The sequence below is a fragment of the Zootoca vivipara genome, chromosome 12 (assembly GCF_963506605.1).
Source record: "Zootoca vivipara chromosome 12, rZooViv1.1, whole genome shotgun sequence".
NCBI classification, from domain to species: domain Eukaryota; kingdom Metazoa; phylum Chordata; class Lepidosauria; order Squamata; family Lacertidae; genus Zootoca; species Zootoca vivipara.
Window position 1 is genome coordinate 24,240,816 of NC_083287.1, and position 17,282 is coordinate 24,258,097.

Genomic DNA, 17,282 nt, shown 5'->3' on the forward strand with positions numbered 1-17,282 from the left:
TGGTTCCGGAAGTCTGTTCATAAATTGAAGCGTTCATAAACTGAAGCAAACTTTATTATTAAGCCACTCGCTGCAGTTAAAAACAATTCAATCGGATACTCAGGATTCTATTAAAAGCCCTTTAGACCAAGGTGGTCCAATGCGTGCCCCGAGGTCCTCATACGGCCCTCAAGGCCCTTTCTGGCGGCCCTTGGCAACATTTTATGCCCCCTCCCACCAGTGTTTGCACTGCCTTCCCATAGCTGAGTGAGGTACTGGGCTTTAGGAAGGAGGTGTGAGAACTATTGACAGGGTCCTAGAGTCCTCCCGCTTCTTTCCCAAAGCCTAGTTAGCGCTTTCCCAGCTTTGGGGAAGAGGAGGGCTCTAGGACCCTGCCGGAGCCCTTGTACCTCCTTCCCAAAGCCCAGCACCTTGCTTCACTGGCTTTCGAAAGATAACACGAGGACAGGTTGTGGGTGTGGGTATCAAATTTTGGCCTCGCTTTCCCCACACCCTGTACGACAAGACAGTGTGTAGACTGCAGGTTCCACGTTGAAGTACTTGGTATGAAAAAGCTGAGCCGCCCTGCTTTAGATGTATTGTTAAAAAGCCTTGGAAGCTACTTGCAATCCTTTTGGCTGACCTGCAGAAATAGTAAGGAGCAGAACTTATGAATCATAAAAAATGACACTGCAGAGAATGATGGAACTGGTGACTCAGTCTACCAAGATTTTTCTTCTAAATGATACTATTTACATATTTTATGTATTCCACTGCTGTGATTATAATTTGCAGTTGCCACTAGTGGACAACAGGCACAAATGGAGCTCTATTGTGAACTATACTAAAGCACACATACCCAAAGAAGTCATAGCTCAATATGATTTTGAAAAATGTCAAGGTATTAAAGTAACACAGAACAGTTAAAGTGTTCTTCAGTTAAACATGTTTAGCCACCGGTTGTCCTCTGTAGCAGGGATGCTTGATGGATTTGATTTCTGTGAACTGACCTAATCTGCACTTCCCAGCCAACGTTATGTGGATTGAAAGACACATTTCAACCGTATCCAAATTTGTGATGGAGCTCTCAGCTCAAAAAGAAATGTACCAAAATGTGTCAGTGCATATTTTAGGATCAAATTATGTTTAGAAATGTGTACATGGAGATAAATGTGTACTTTGTGATCAAATATGTATATATTTATTTTCATGTGGATTTTTTTAAATCAGAGATTAATGTGGAATTTTTTATTATTACTATTAACTGAATTTATATTCCGCCCTATACACAGAGGCCTCAGGGCAGTTCACAGAACAAAATCAAAATACAAAACCACAAAATATATAATCAAAATATAAACAACCCAATAATCCCCCCCAAAAAAAAAACATTTTAAAAGGGCATAGAATGTCAATCAAATCAACTGAAGGCCTGGTTAAAAATGAACATTTTCCGCTGGCACCTAAAAATGTATAATGAAGGCTCCAGGTGAACCTTCCTGGGGAGAGCATTCCATAGTTGGGGAGCCACTGCAGATAAGGCCCGTTCTCGTGTTGCCACCCTCTGGACCTCTCAGAGGCACACAAAGGAGGGCCTCAGAAGATGATCTCAGGGTCCGAGTAGGTTCATATGGAAAGAGGCGGTCCTTGAGGTATTGCAGTCCTGAGCCGTTTAAGGCTTTATAGGTCAAAACCAGCACTTTGACTTGGGCCCAGAAACTAATTGGTGGCCAGTGCAGTCGGACCAGAAAATAGAACAAAGGGGACTTATGAACACAAGTGCAAAGGAGAGATCAGAAACAGACTGGATCTGTCCCTTTAACTACATGTACCGTAGTTAATGTAGCTGCAATAAAACACATTTGCTCAACCTTTTGGAAAGTATCATCAAATACAGCTCAGATGAAGCGTTTAAACTGATACGGTATACTTGCACACTTGCATACTACAGAACCTTGCATGAGAAATAAGTGATGGGTCTCCCAGGTTTCCTTCCCCATCACAGGCAACAGATATCGCCATGCTCAGTTGGGGACAGTATTCCCTAGCATCATTGGCTCATCTTTACTAAAGCCCTGCAAATATTAAATCAGAAGGTGGTACCACCCATAGTATATACAGTACACCTCACTCCTTCAGAATACTCTGGTGGCTTTCATTATCAATGGAGACATTTTAAACATATTACTGAATTGAACGGCAAGAAGGATGTGGTACAATCAATATGAGAGATAAAGAAATACTGGTTCAGATAGGCTGAGAACCCTATCTTTACATTGTTTTTGATGACACATGAGGACCTTTTCATTCACTCAGGTGTTTTAAATCAAGGAGGTAAATTTTGTTTTAAGGAACTTTTTGGTTTTAATTTTTGTTGCCTTGTTTTTTACTTTTTCTAAAAAAAATAGACTTTTTAGACTGGTTTGTTGATAGGCAGCCTCTACTGGGGATGAATAGTTCCATTTATTTTTAGTCAGTGTCACTTTTGCATTTGTTCAATCCCAAGTCTATTCTATCATGTTTTCTCCATCCCCCCCCCCCAAAAAAAATGCTTCTCAAAATTCAGAAGTGTGCAGTCGAAATCCACATAACAGTCTGGGAAGTAGAAATTGTGTTTATTTGCTTAAAAGGGCACATCAAACTAAATTCGCCAACATTTCTAGCCTCTACAGGAGGGGTCAGCAACCTAAGGCCCATGGGCCGGAAGTGGCCCACAGAGGTCATTTGACTGGCCCCCGAGCCGGCCCTGAACTGAGCTACCGGCGGAGCTTCTGTGGCGCCCAAAAACATGTCTGTGCATGCACAGGCACCGAAAATCATGTCTGCGCAGACACGCCGAAAATCGCGTCTGTGCAGATGCCAAAAATCATAGGAGCATGCATGCGAACCGGCCCAGGCAACATAAACCTTGCTGACCGCTGGTCTACAGAGCAAAACCAAATGAAGGAACCCCTCACTGGTATAAGCAGGAAGTGATGTTCTGCCTCTGCTAACCAAAACAATAAGACACCCAACTCAATGCAAATTAATAACTGGCCTTGCAGGGCATCAAATATTAGGTTGGTTTTCTTAGTGTTGCATAGCATATCTGACACCTCCTTAACTGTAAATATCCAACTTTGTCTGAGTGAACCCACTGAAGTCTACTCCAAGTATGATTAATGGATTTCATCCATATTCCACAATTTTTATCAACTGGAATGAAGTAGCTTTACATTTTAGGAGTGTTTTTATGTCATTTGCCTTTTAATGAAGCTGCTTGTTATTTATATATACTGATCAAAAGACAAATTACTTTGAAAAAAAATGGTACCATAAGCATTTTGCCAGTCCCATTTTTATTAGCTTCACAAATGTTTAGAAATGACGTCTCTTCCCAATATTAAAAAGCTGCATTGTACATTCTTTAAAGCTGCATCGTGCAATATATATGTATTTTATATGACCAGCCTGACCCTGTCACGAGCTGTTCCCTACTGTTTGCACCACACACTTGTTCCTGGCAGCTATCCTGCTCAAAAGCACCAAGTAAAGAGCAGCACCTAGTGGCCAGATGCAACACTGTGATACAACACTGAAAAAGAAAGTTGGGGGGGGGGGCAGCACTTTCATATCCAGCCTCTTAAAAGTCTGTAAGAGATTTACCAAGAACACCAAAAGTGTAAACTGTAGGCTCGCTTCAAAGGTTTATTCAAATAAGTCTCATTTCTCAAAAATGCTCTTTCCCAAAACAGATCAGGGGGTGGAGAAATAGAAGGAAATAAACTGAATGTTCTATACACAAGCATTTCACCAACATTCTTTTCAAAATGTGAACAAACAACAAATCCAAGCAATCACTGCTCATCAATGAATATGGCACAACGTATTATTTTCAGGTTTTGATGTATTTATCTTCTGTTCAATGCTTGTTTTAAAGAACCTAATTTTAGGTTGACTAACCAAGTGGTAGACTCTGCTCTTTCAGGATTGCTAATGCCAGCAAGTTATTTAATGGGGATAATGTGCCAGATCACTGGAGCCAAGCTCTACCTTCTCCCTGAAAAGCAGCCCCTTCTACTCAGAGACTTAAGCAAACAGTTCCCTAAAACAACTTGGGAAGTTTCTTGTATTGAGGAAAGGAATACCTGTAACCCTGGAAGGAAAAGGTATGTGATGGGGAAATTAGGCGTTTGCAAAACTGAAACTTGGACCAGCTTAGCAACTATCCTAGATGCACATCAAATTTATTAAAATAAATATATGCACTAAAGGAGGATATTCAAGATCTTGTTGTTCTGCCGTAAAGTTACAAGTCTAGAAAACTCTACCTCTTGGACCCAAATTATATTAATCTAGTTTGGCTTTGCATTTTAAACACAGGCATCACTGTTAGGCTCTGTATTATCTGAAAAGGGTTCTGTCATATAATTTTTGATGGCAGGCAGGACAACTTCATTTTCTGTTGTTGCCTCTCCATTTCCAGGTTCAGTTGGCTCACTTTCCACTGAAACAGGAATCACTTCATGCAACAGGAAACAGTCGTCATTCAGCACCTCCTCTGAGGTCATTCGATTGTTAAAGCAGAGGAGTTTTGTGAGCAGAGATTTAACTTTATCGTCCTAAGAAAGAAAGAAAGAAAGAAAGAAAGAAAGAAAGAAAGAAAGAAAGAAAGAAAGAAAGAAAGAAAGAAAGAAAGAAGTATTAATTATTATTTATGGTCTCCACCAACCCGCCCGTCCTGTGACGTGCGCAGATAATTCATATTTATTTTAAAAATACTTATATTCTGCCTTTAAAAAAACCTCCAGGTGGCTTACAATAATAAAAATATCAAATAGCATATACCCAGAAACAGTATATAAAACTGTGGTCCAGTGGAAAGAACATTAACATAAGAATCCCAGAATTCAGGAAAAAGTAGCAAAATCAGCAATCCATGCAACACTTTGTAAGGCACCCAAGATGCAGAAACAACCACCCCTTTCTTCCATGAGCCTGGATTGGAAGAGAGAAGTTACCTGTCCCCTTTCTTTCTCCACCAAGGAAGAGATGGGTAGCTTCTTACCTGCAAGCTGGGTTTATGCCAGGAGGATGGGTGTGATCACTGCTAGCAGTCACACTTATGGAACTATCACCCATATGCACTGTTAGAAAGTGAAGTGCTTAGCAATCCTTACCACCTTCAAAACAGCAGCAGAGATTACTACTATAATTACACTGAGGGTTGCCCAGTTGACAGTGACCCATGGCGGGGCCTTTTCAGTGGTGGTTCCCTATTTGTGGAATGCCCTCCCTTAGTGAGTTGAGTACTAACTAAACAAAATGATTTAGGCAGTTCTGCACTATTATTTGAAATAGTTTGTGTAGTTAAGAAAGAAAACAAACATACCATATAGTGGCCATCCACTTCAGGAGTTCCATCTATCTTTATTTTAAACTCCTCTTTTCCAATAAGCAGCTATAAATTTTAAAAGATGACAAAATTAGCTCAAACAGCAATTCTAGAAAACCAAATGATGTTAGCCCATTCTATTCTGACAGTCACTTCCAGTTTAAAGAGGGACAAAAAAGGTAAGCAAAGCACAGTTCACTGTGTATTTACACCCACCCACCCACCCACCCACACCCGCTGAACTAAAATTTATGCTTCCTTGACAAAAATAATTGCTGTCCAAAACCAGATATACAGTGGACCCTCAGTTTACAAATGCAGCAACCCCGGAAGTGTATACTTCCGGGTTTCACCATGCGCAAAAGCACGCTGCACACGTATGCAGAAGCGGCACCTCTAGATGCGGACTTTTGGGGGTATGTACGGACCCCCGAAATGAATTAAGTTTGTATCTGGAGGGTCCACTGTACATCAATTATATTTCACACAAAGTCTAGATTTCTTAGTGAGTCCCTATAATGTATACTAATGGTGAACTCAAAGGTGGAAGCCATGACTGATTAAAATGGTATATAATACTGCTTTAAATGTTTAGTGTAGATGGGGCCTTGATTCATCCCCTACTGTCTGAAAAGGCACAGTCTACTCTACCATTTCATTCTGTTGCACACGTAAAGCTGACCACACTTCATATTCATATCCACTCCCAAATTCAGAGAGAGCAATCTGACAACCTCTTTAAGAAAGCAAAATGGGGGGAAATGAGAGCCCCTGGCTAAAATCTGTAGATGATCAAAGGGACAAAACAAAGACTAATAAATGTAGATCTACTTTCACACCTGAGCAGTTATGGCAATTCCGCTCACAGCTTCGCTTGCAACTTTAGGGAAAACAATAATTCAGCCTGCATTAACATTACTAAGCCGTTGCATTTATAAATGAAGAGCTACATACCCAGTAAAGGAGGCAACCGAAAGCATACATATCTGAAGCGGGAGAAGGTGGTTGTCCCTGCCTTACTTCAGGAGAAATTAAGTTCAAGCCATTCAGGAGCACAGAGTTCATTGAAGCACGCTGACTCTAAAAATTAAAACCCCACAGCTTGGAATTACAATTGAACGTTGCCTATAAAACAGATGATCTATGCTAGCCTAGGCAACAGGCATGAAAATCATCCTACCTCCTGAATTGAGAGAAGAAGCAATGCATCTATTACATAGCTACCTTTCCATTCTCAGTGCAGTGGCACTTTGGGCACTGAACACACATATGCCACTCAATTAGTTAACAAGCCAGTAACCTCTTTATAACACCAGGAGAAAGGGTATTGTGTATGTATAATGCATACTGTCTAGTCGTGTTCTGTGTTTAACATGGTATGCGTTTAGTACCTCCTTCCTCCATTCTCTACCAGAGAGAGCCAAAGCTCTGCTAAGTGGAGGGCTACTGGCACTTTAATGAGTGCATGGCTGGCCCTAACCCTGTGGAACTCCTTGCCAATGTGGGTTCAGCAGGAGTCATCGCTGCTTGTTTTTAGACACCTTCTAAAAACTGTATTACTCAGACAAGCCTTTCGAACTGGAGTTTCTATCCCGACCAACTATATAGCACTGATGTTTTCATTGTCAGTCTGCAAACTGCTGTGTAATATTTTATGAGAAACGCCTGTGCATCTCCCTCAGGCCAGCTCACGTGACCAGACAAGTGTGTTATAGAAGCTGCACATGTAACTCTTCTAGGAATGCAAGAAGAGAGGGAGATTCTGGTAGCAGAATTCTAGAGGACAGGACAGGGTCAATTGCCTCCAGCAGCACCACCCACCCACCCACACACACACACACACACACATATATATTTACACCTCATTTTTTGTTTACATTGATGTTTTAAGATTTGCCCCACCAAAAAAAGAAAATCCAACTGGAAAACCAATAGATTTTGCCTGTGCTCAAAAAGCAGAGGAACTGTGTTAATTACCAACATGGAAGGCATTCGTTTGTTTATATTTAAAGGACAGCTTCTTTACCTCTGATTTGGTGAAGTCAAAGTCTCCAACAATTCCTTGCTCTCGGTTTACAGCAAATACATTGTTTTTATGCAGGGATCCGTGGATTATACCAGCTTTGTGTAGCGTATGCAGACCACGAGCTACTCCTTTCATCACCTTCAAGGTTTCCTAGTTAAAAATCGTAAGAGATGAACCTCTAGAGTCCCATTAGTCTTTCAAACACAAACTCCACTGGAAGTAAGGTACAAAGCCACTTATGAAACTCCTTGCAAAGTGGCTGTAAGTCAGGATTAATCTTCAATAAATGAGTTACTCCAGATTGAGGGAAAACGTCTTGCCTACAATTGTTTTAAGCAACTGCTAAATTCAGAATAGTCTGAAAAATATCAGAGCGCATGCAGCAAAGCCCACAACAACAAAAATGAAGCATAGGTATATGGGGGTATTAGTGACCACTGAATGGAACCTTTTGGGCAAAATGCAGAGGGTTTTATACTGTATTTACTCTTTGCATTTGGATCCTCGAGTTACAGACGCTTCAGGTTACGCATTTTCAGGTTACGGACCGCGGGAAACCCGGAAGTACCGGAAAGGGTTACTTCAAGGTTTCGTCGCTCACGCATGCGCAGAAGCACCGAATTGCGTCACGCACATGCGCAGCACTGCAGGTTACAAACACTGCAGGTTGCAGACATGCCTCCATCACGGATTATGTCCGCAACCCCAGGTTCCACTGTATAAATCTTCTTTGTCATACCAAGACTATACCAATTCATTTCATTTTTTCTGATACCAATTTGTTTGTTATCATTGTAGAACTCATTAACGGATTATATTGAAGAGGTGACTATTTAACCAGAGTCTCCTGTGGTAAACTGTACTGCAACCGGAATCAGACTATCACTTAATATACAGTATATTAAAATATGGCAAATAAGTATGTTGTTTTTTGAAAGAGACTGGGGTGGGAGGAGGACAAACAGAGCATTGAACAAAAAAAGAAGCACTAAATGCCCTGTTTTTGAAAAGCTGGATTCACTGCATACCACAATGGAACAGTTTATAGTAAAAATTAAATTAATCAGCATCTTGACGAATAGGGTTCTCTCTCTCCCCCCCCCACTCCCACCCGATCACATTACTTACTTCTGGAGTTAAAGGTGCAGTAGTCTGCAATATGCCCAGGCTTGCTTCAGCATAATATGGGACCATCAGATATGCCAGAGGATCAGACTTAATGGACACAAAAAGTATGTATGTGTGTATCATATGTCAAATTACTGCAACATTTCTACAATTATTTTACACATACTGCAATCAATCAATAAATCTCAATGTATATATGTACCTTTAGTCATAATAGAAAAAGGCTTACTGATTAAAAGTATTAGGTTAAAAGATTTATCATTTGCTTTTTAAAAAATGACTGCATGGACAGTTTATAACTTGCCTTGCATAAAAACAGAAACATCAGCTGCATCAAACCAGATTCTTCCTTCAGTTCTCTCCAGAGTCTGTGATACTTTGCTGCTCTTTCTATTACTTCGGCTTCAGTATTCATATCCACAGCATATCCCTAAGAAGGTTAAAAAAAAGTTGGCTATGAATTGGATAGGTATACTTTGAAATGATATTTTTCTCATTTTAAAAAGACCCTTAAAAAGTGTACAAACAACTTGTACACTACATTTGAGATACAATGCATATACCTACTTTTTACTTTGTGAACGTTAAAAGCTGTGGGGCTATAAAATATCAAGACGGCTACAATTTCCTTGTGGCGTCTATTGTATTCTGCTTTGTGATTTATTTTACTTAGTTCTTTCATCACTTCCCAAGAGACATCACAAAACAAATTACAATATAACATATATGAAAGTTTAATGTATATAATATAAACACAATTGAAACCATTGCATATATAAAAACAAGTACAAATATACAAACAGTTTAAAACAATAATGGCACATACATAAAATCCATTCAAATCCAAGACAAATACCAACTGAGATTAGTGTTGTGTTCATCCCATTTCACAGTCATGGTAAACCTAGGAACCAGTTAAAATAATAGGACTGGAAAGGATTTTTATCTGTCCAGAAGGACTCGCTGTAATTCAGACAACTATATGAATAGCTTGTGAAACTCGGAAAATTAGAATATCGTCGAAAAGTGCATTTATTTCAGTAACGCAACTTAGTATTATTATTATTTATTTTAATTTTTACAAATGCTTTCTTTTGGAAATTCCACAATAATAAAACAAATAGCTACAATAATACAAAAATAAACATCGCTATTACATTTCATTAATTACATTCCACTTATAATTGACCTGCCTAACAACAAATAATTACAATTACAACAAATAAAGGCTTGACATATCTTGCTTTGCATGTCATGCATCTATCTCATATATTGGTTTCATTTTTTAAGTTGCATTACTGAAATAAATGCACTTTTTGACGATATTCTAATTTTCCAAGTTTCACCTGTATAAGCAACTAAGGACAGAGACTTTCCTCCCCAACCCCCCAAAATCCCTAAGCTGTATGAAAATGAGCTTTCTTATAGGTTGGTTTAAAGTAAGCCTAACTCCCCATAAACTAGACTTAAATGGCTGATTTCTTCAAACTCAAAGATCAAGGCTCCAAAAGTCCCCAAGTGCTTAGCTGCTCAGGCGCAAAATCATATTCTAGAGACCCGAAATGTGTTTATTCAGCTTAGCAGAGGACCCACAAGCACCCAGATGTTTAATAATGATATCTCAAAAACTGAACGCTTTCCAGTTTAGTCAATGACTTGCCTCTTATTACTAGCTTTTTAAAAAGTGAACTTGAAAGTATACCTTTAAGAGAACCTTCTGCCCTTGAACCTCTGAGCAAACCAGAGGACGTTTTGTGCTCAGTTCTCTCATTGGTTCAGCATCTAGAAGATCACGCTCCAAACTGACTGTCAGAAGTCCTCCTGAGTTCTGAACAAACAGGATTTGTCAATCACCTTATAAATCCCAAGACTGCACAAAATATAAATATGTGTAGATCACAGAATAGAGTCACGTTATCTATAGGTAATAAACAAGGACCTGTATCCTCGGGCTGTAACCGGAGCACTCCTGCACAAGGCTCCCCAACCAGCTTGGAGCAGGAATCTTGCAGCATTGTTTAGGGGGAAAGGTAGCCATATCTCTTTATTTCCCAACCCTCCTGAAACTTTCCTTGTTGTGCTATAAAGGGCTCAGGTTTGAAGCAAGAGGGAAGGTTTCTGGAGAGGAGAAAAGAAGTTTCTCCAAATAGAAGTGAGATTTAGACCTCATGGAGGGTGGCACTCCCCTCAGTCCTGTTGGGTACACTAAATGGGTACCCACCGTATACTATAAGCTGTTCTTGGTCAAAACAGGCCAATGCCCTCCTTTTCTTTCCTGTCAACTAACGCCATCATTCCACTGGTCTTGAAAACAAATGAACCTAGGTCCTTGCCATGCAACGGTGGCAAAGGCAGGGGGGGGGGGTTGGAGGCTGTTTGTCTTTTCATTTACAAACTAATGCTCCCATGAATGTGCAGAAAGCACCTCCTATTTTGGGATGGTGCATTTCGCTGCCAAGTTGGCAGCACGTCTAAGTATCCCCCCATCCCAATTTTGTTATTTTTAATAAACAAGATGTGAGGATCTTAGCACAATGGTACCCTTTCTCTTCCACCCAGAACCTGTTGTGATCTTAAAACAGGATAAAGAAGACCTGTCATTTTACCCTTTTGGTCTAGCAGGAAATCACATTATTGGCTCTACTGCCAGCAAAAGAAGTTGACCATGAACAGCAACAGAACCATAAGGCAGATTTTTGAGAAGAACTAATGGATAAAGGATAAGAAGCACCCTGAGAACGACCTGGTCACAAGTAATAGTAGGCTGGCAGATGGCTAATATATAAAAATAATGCAGAACTTAACAATCATAACCTAGAACAGGAGTCAACAACCTTTTTTGAACCAGCAGACACTTTCTGTGCCTCAAATTTGTAACAAAATGGCTGCCATGAGGGACATGACCTAATGCAGATTGAGGGGGAGTAAAACCATTGCTGTTTCCTCTCTTGGCCTCCACCCTCAATATTTAGCATGGCAAGTAAGCTATGTCCTACTGGCCATGATTGCAGAGATCACATAATAGTTATACCCCGCACACACCCAAACGATGCTGTTACAGTCAATAGCAGGAGGCATTTCCCAGTAGCAAAATAATAAATAAATAAATAAATAAATAAATAAATAAATAAATAAATAATAATAATGAGGTGGGCCACACTGCACTCTCTTTTGTGTTCAGATGTCTCATATGCTTCACATATAAACAGCAACACATCCACCTCTCCATTTCTATCCCTCAACTACATTTCTCCCTCGTTTTTAGAGACCAGACATCCCTACCAAAACAAAACAAAACAACCCTTAACATATCTTTCTTACCATATATTGTAGAATTCCTGCTTCAGGATGAAGAAGTGGTAGCTCAGGGAACCATTTCTGTACCAAGTGATTGAGCTTCTCCTAAATTAAGAGACAAATTTTTGCAATACCCATCTCAGCATGAAAACAGAACACAGCGATATGTTGGGAACTAGATTAACCTGTGGCACGCAAGTAGCAAATTTGCAAATGAAGAAGTGATTCACAGATAAGCATCAGTACGTAATTAGATTCCTCTTCACATGGTACTGCTGGATTTATACACATTTCCCAATGCAGAACTCATACACTTTATGATACAGAAGACACAGCTACTCCACTGAACACAAAGTAAAGGCCTCCACTCACTCCTACTGGTGAAGGTGTTATCCCACGTCTGTGCCCCCCCCCCATCATCTTCCTGTGCTTGTCATTTGCAGCTATGGGACTGGCAAGTAGATAAATAGGTACCGCTCCGGTGGGAAGGTAAACGGCATTTCTGTGCACTGCTCTGGTTCGGCAGTAGCGGCTTAGTCATGCTGGCCACATGACCCGGAAGCTGTCTGCAGACAAATGCCAGCTCCCTCAGCTTATAGAGCGAGATGAGTACGCAACCCCAGAGTCGTCAGCGACTGGACATAACAGTTAGGGGTACCTTTACCTTTAATAGACTAAAAGTCCAAGTGAACACACCAGAGTTGGCATTTCTAGCTCTGCAATTTACATACACAGTTTTCCCCACCCCTCTACCCTGCTTCCAGCCACCTTTTTTAAAAGTCAGCAATCCCCATCCCCCCCCCGGTGAGAGGCAACTTGGGGTGCTTGTGCATTATAGGCTCTGAATTGTTGGGACAATCTTTGCACTTCTTGGTTCTTTGCCTCTTTGCAGCACTCTGCACCCTTTATCCACCTCAGCCGCTGCCTGGAGATATTTCAGTTTTTTTGTTTCTCCTGTACAACACATCTCCCGCCCCACCCTCCACCCCAGCAAACCTTGGATCCTGAACACCTTGGTACTCAAACGTTTTGGCTCCTGAACGCCACAAACCCAGAAGTGAGTGTTCCGGTTTGCGAACATTCTTTAGAACACAAACATCCAGTGCAGCTTCAAATTGGATGCAGGAGCTTCCTGAAGCCAATCAGAAGCCGCACTTTGGTTTCCAAACGCTTTGGAAGTCCAACGGACTTCCAGAATGGATTCCGTTCGACTTCCAAGGTACGATTGTATACACTTGGGATTTGCCATGCATTGCATAGTCACAAGGGAGTAAAGCTGGCCCAGAGAAAACCATATCAAAACACAGCATTTTAGTAGAAACTACAAGATAACCTGTGGATTGTAGGTAACGTCATGTGTACATGGATTCAAAGAACAGGGATGAGAACGCATTGAAGCCAGAGTAAGCCATAACAGGGACATATTCTTGCTTTTTGATAAGAGAAGTTTATAACCATTTCTCCACTCGTGATAGTTTTTTAATTTACAAGTTGCGTGTGTAAGCATGCCTTCAATAGATTCAGAAATGCTAATCCTCTTCATCCTACTCAATAAGAATGTATGCAATTCATTCTGAAAAATCAAAAGTTTATTCAATGTAATTACTTGTTTCAATGGTGCTTATGCAATTGAACACTTACGTATTCTTCTTGTTCCTTGTATATTTCCTCAAATACATTATTTCTTAATCCAGTTATTTCTTCTTTTATTTTTGCCATTTTGGGCTCGCTGTCATCATCAGACTAAAAGGTAGAAATGTAAAATCAACACCTCAGACGATTAAGGTATTATTGTATCAGGTAACCATCTTATTATACATTGAGAATAACTACTGGTTTTCAATAACACATTATAGGCCAGAGTCACCAGATTTACTGGATGTACTTTCCTGCTTTCCATCTGTTAGGTTAATACCCTTTCTTACTCCTTGAAAGTGGTGTGGAGACAAAATTAAAATGCCACAGTTGGAAAGGGCACCAGGACTCAATTCTATGGCCAAACAGTCACCAATGTCTTCTTCTCAGAAAAAACAACTTATTCATGAGGATAAATAAATGTTTTCATATGCCTGGGCTAATTCACAAAACTATCAGCTATTTCTTCAGTTGGTCAGGAGGGAAGCAGCTCACTAAGTTCAGCTTGGGAGCCAAGTTGCTGAAAGGTGGGGAGGGAGAATCTGACTTCTCAGAATGAGTTGGCCACCCTGATATAAAACACCCCAGAAAGCTGTTCTGGGTTTGGATTACTGCTGCTGTTTAATTGAAAGGCTACTTGTCCCTAACAAAGTAAGCTGCAACTTCTGTGCCGGTGCCCAACACACACACACACACACACACAACATGCAACACAACGCCACACACACAAGGACAGGATAGAAGAAGATGAATAGTGTCAACTTCTTGTTATAATATACTCAATAGAGTATATGGGGAAACTCAATATAAGAACGACACCAGAAAGAGGCCTTAGATGCCTATACAGTGGAACCTTGGGTTGCGAACATGATCCATACGGGAGGAACATTCGCAACCCGCAGTGTTCGCAACCAGCAGCGCAGCATGTGATGCGATTCGGCGCTTCTGCACATGCACAAAGCGGGATTTAGCGCTTTTGTGCATGAGCGAGCGCCGAAACCCGGAAGTAACCTGTTCTGGTACTTCTGGGTTCAGTGCTTCCATAACCCGAAAACACGCAACCCGCAGCGATCGCAACCCGAGGTATAACTGTACTGCTGCAACTGAGATGAGACAGACTACTTTTCAATGTGAACTCATTAGAGAACGGAAAACTGTTAAATGTGCATTTGTTGTTCCGAGCTTGCATTTCTTAAATTTGAGGAACTGCTTCCCTTCTGCTGGATTCTCTAGATTTACCTCTAGATTTAAAAAGGACTAGACAAATTTATAAACTCTGTGAAAGAGGTGGGTCCCTCCCACAAACAAAACACCTTAACTGTCAAAGGCCAGTGTAAAGACTTGCATCTTCAGCATACAGCAAAAGCTGTACAATAAAGAATCTGGAGACAGTTCTGTGGGGGGAGAGCTCTGCAACGCAGGCATTGCCACAGAGAAACCCCTCACCCAGGAAGCCATTCCCTGAAAACTCCCAAGAGGGTGCCCTCTGCAGATCATAACACCCAAGAAGCTCAGAAGGGATGCAGGCAGCCTTCCAAACATTGAAAGGCATAGTGCCTCTGGTCATGGAAGCAGTATGTGCTCCATCACCACTAGCAGCCATTGATATCCTGAGGAGAGCACATCAGTAGCGTGCATACGCACGCACACACAGAAAGAAAATCCGGTATCCCATTGTTTTATAGGCCCATTATTGCACAAGCTCACTGCTGACATCCCACCCACTTGGCAATCTGAGAAACACTGTCTGATCTACATACAGCTTTAATCTAATTTTCCTTCAGATTTTATTTGCCTCAAGTTTTACATGAATGAATTACGTCTTTGTTAAAAAATGAGATTTGTCAAATACCAGATAGTACCAGCTTTTCCCACACACTCAATCCATTTTTCTCCTCACGGACAGTAGGGGCAGAATGCTCTCCCCTGTCAGCTAGTTCTATATTTCATAAAAGCCTTTTAAAAAACAGCACTTATTTCCATACTTCTTCCAAGTTGTTTTTTTCAGCCACCTTCCACCTCAGCTGAGCCTTCAGCTTTTTCACTCTCTTCTTAATGAGTAGCAAAACGTCAACATTAGGACTTGTCTCCAGCCACTCCACAATCTGCATTTTGAACTAAAGGGTAAAACAAAAAACACAAAGAAACCATGGAAGTGAAAGAGCGACGTTTTCAATGCTCAAATTAGTTTCGATGAAGATTGCTATTTGCACACATTAGACTCATCTTTATGTCTTAAATAGCAACTGAGTCTTAGGCAGCGATAACACAATATCTAGTTTAGAGGAATCGATTATTGGATCATTTTATAATTACACGCCAATTTTTATTTTGAAGTTGCTGAAGGGAAATTCATGGACAAAACAGTATCACCAAAAAGCTTTCCTAAAGTTTCAAGATGTTGTTATGAAAAATGTACCCCAAAATGCGTTGCCTTTTAAGAAGGACAGACGCGGATCGGAAGCTCCAAAATTTGCACTAAGTTCAGCTCCGCCGGGAAAATGACAGAGACCACACGATGCTGTCAGGAAAAGCAAACTGATCCCTTTATTGCAGAATGCAAAGCTACAGCTGTAGGGTCCCTGCCTCTGGAAAGAAGGAAGGAACCCCGGGAAATGGTGAAGCCCCTTTTTATGCCCTCCTGTCCCTGCGTGAAAATCCCTGGACTGGGAGGGAGGGGAAGGACAAGGAGGATGGGTGGTGATCGGATTAGCTGGGTGGGGAGATGACTTTTCCTTTCAGATGGAGAGATGTCAATCGCTCTTCTCCTGTCGCTGATGGTGCTCCCTGTTGTTTGGCAGGAAGGGCAATCAGTCGAGATGGGTGCAGAGGTGGGGCAGTTCCTGGCGATTTCCGTGGGGTGGAAGTCCGCCCGGCAGGTGTTTTCCTCCAGGCCATGGAAGGGTGGGCTACGTTGAGGATGGCAATTTATTTGAATAAAGTTGTTCCAGCTAATCCCTCCATTGTCCGTGTGTCCCTGAATGGGCACAGGGTGGTAGCAGGGCAAGGCTCAGGTGGGTTGGGATCATACAGGGTTCATACAGAAAATATACCTGGAAAACATACCTAATACAGGGATTTCTAATTAAAAGGTAGCAGTCCTGACATATACAGTTCTAAGATATAAAACAGCAATTCTAATACAGAGGCAGCGGATAGAGATTTCATGGTAAGAGAACATATAATAGGCTGTATTATTAACTTGAGTAGAAAAGTGTCACTTTGGATTTGGGCGGTTTCCCCCCCCCCCTTCTTCTGGAAACATTGTTTTGTTCTGGGCGGAGGGGAGGTGGAGAGGGGAAATGTGTGAGTTTATGCTAACTGTTGTGCATATGCAGATCCTTAAGCCTTCGGGGTGGGGAGACAGGGAAGATGGCATTGAACAGGATTCTGGGTATTGCAGCTGTCAAATTCTGTCACCCCTCTCTGTTCATTAATAATGGTGTCCTGCAACCCCCCCCCCCCCAATATGATTTTATAACAATGTGGTCTGCTTTAATTCTAAGAATACAAAAAAAAAACCCAAGTATGACAAACTGACCTCGATGCTGTCCCGATACTTGTGATATATAGTGCTTAACAGATTGTTTTCTTGGTTGATCTTCTGCATAACTTCACTGTACACGTTCAAGATTATTTTTTTATCTGCTTCATCTAGCTCCTAAATGGAATCAGACACAGACAGATAACGTACTTGCACCTAGATGAAGGTTGAGGATTTCAACACCTATAGGCATGGAGGATATTCTTAATGGGAAAGCTTATCAGTTTTTATTTGTAAAATAAGTAGAGGCTACCAAGCAGTTTAAATTAATATAGTTTGACATTTCCATGGGACACAAC

The 17,282-nt window shown here is 41.0% G+C and overlaps 1 protein-coding gene across 1 annotated transcript in view; it reads right to left on the reverse strand.

The window, feature by feature from the left end:
- Nucleotides 1–3,881: 3,881 nt before the first annotated feature.
- STK31 (serine/threonine kinase 31) overlaps nucleotides 3,882–17,282 on the reverse strand; it is a 33,514-nt gene continuing 20,113 nt past the window's right edge. The window contains exons 14-24 of the mRNA XM_035129453.2: nucleotides 16,981–17,100; nucleotides 15,425–15,556; nucleotides 13,446–13,547; nucleotides 11,829–11,909; nucleotides 10,210–10,335; nucleotides 8,812–8,937; nucleotides 8,508–8,594; nucleotides 7,380–7,529; nucleotides 6,308–6,433; nucleotides 5,351–5,419; nucleotides 3,882–4,580 (exon numbers count right to left, since the gene is read on the reverse strand). Of these exons, the coding sequence (XP_034985344.2) occupies nucleotides 4,332–4,580; nucleotides 5,351–5,419; nucleotides 6,308–6,433; nucleotides 7,380–7,529; nucleotides 8,508–8,594; nucleotides 8,812–8,937; nucleotides 10,210–10,335; nucleotides 11,829–11,909; nucleotides 13,446–13,547; nucleotides 15,425–15,556; nucleotides 16,981–17,100 (1,368 nt within the window). The 3' untranslated portion in view covers nucleotides 3,882–4,331. The remainder of the gene's footprint in view (nucleotides 4,581–5,350; nucleotides 5,420–6,307; nucleotides 6,434–7,379; nucleotides 7,530–8,507; nucleotides 8,595–8,811; nucleotides 8,938–10,209; nucleotides 10,336–11,828; nucleotides 11,910–13,445; nucleotides 13,548–15,424; nucleotides 15,557–16,980; nucleotides 17,101–17,282) is intronic.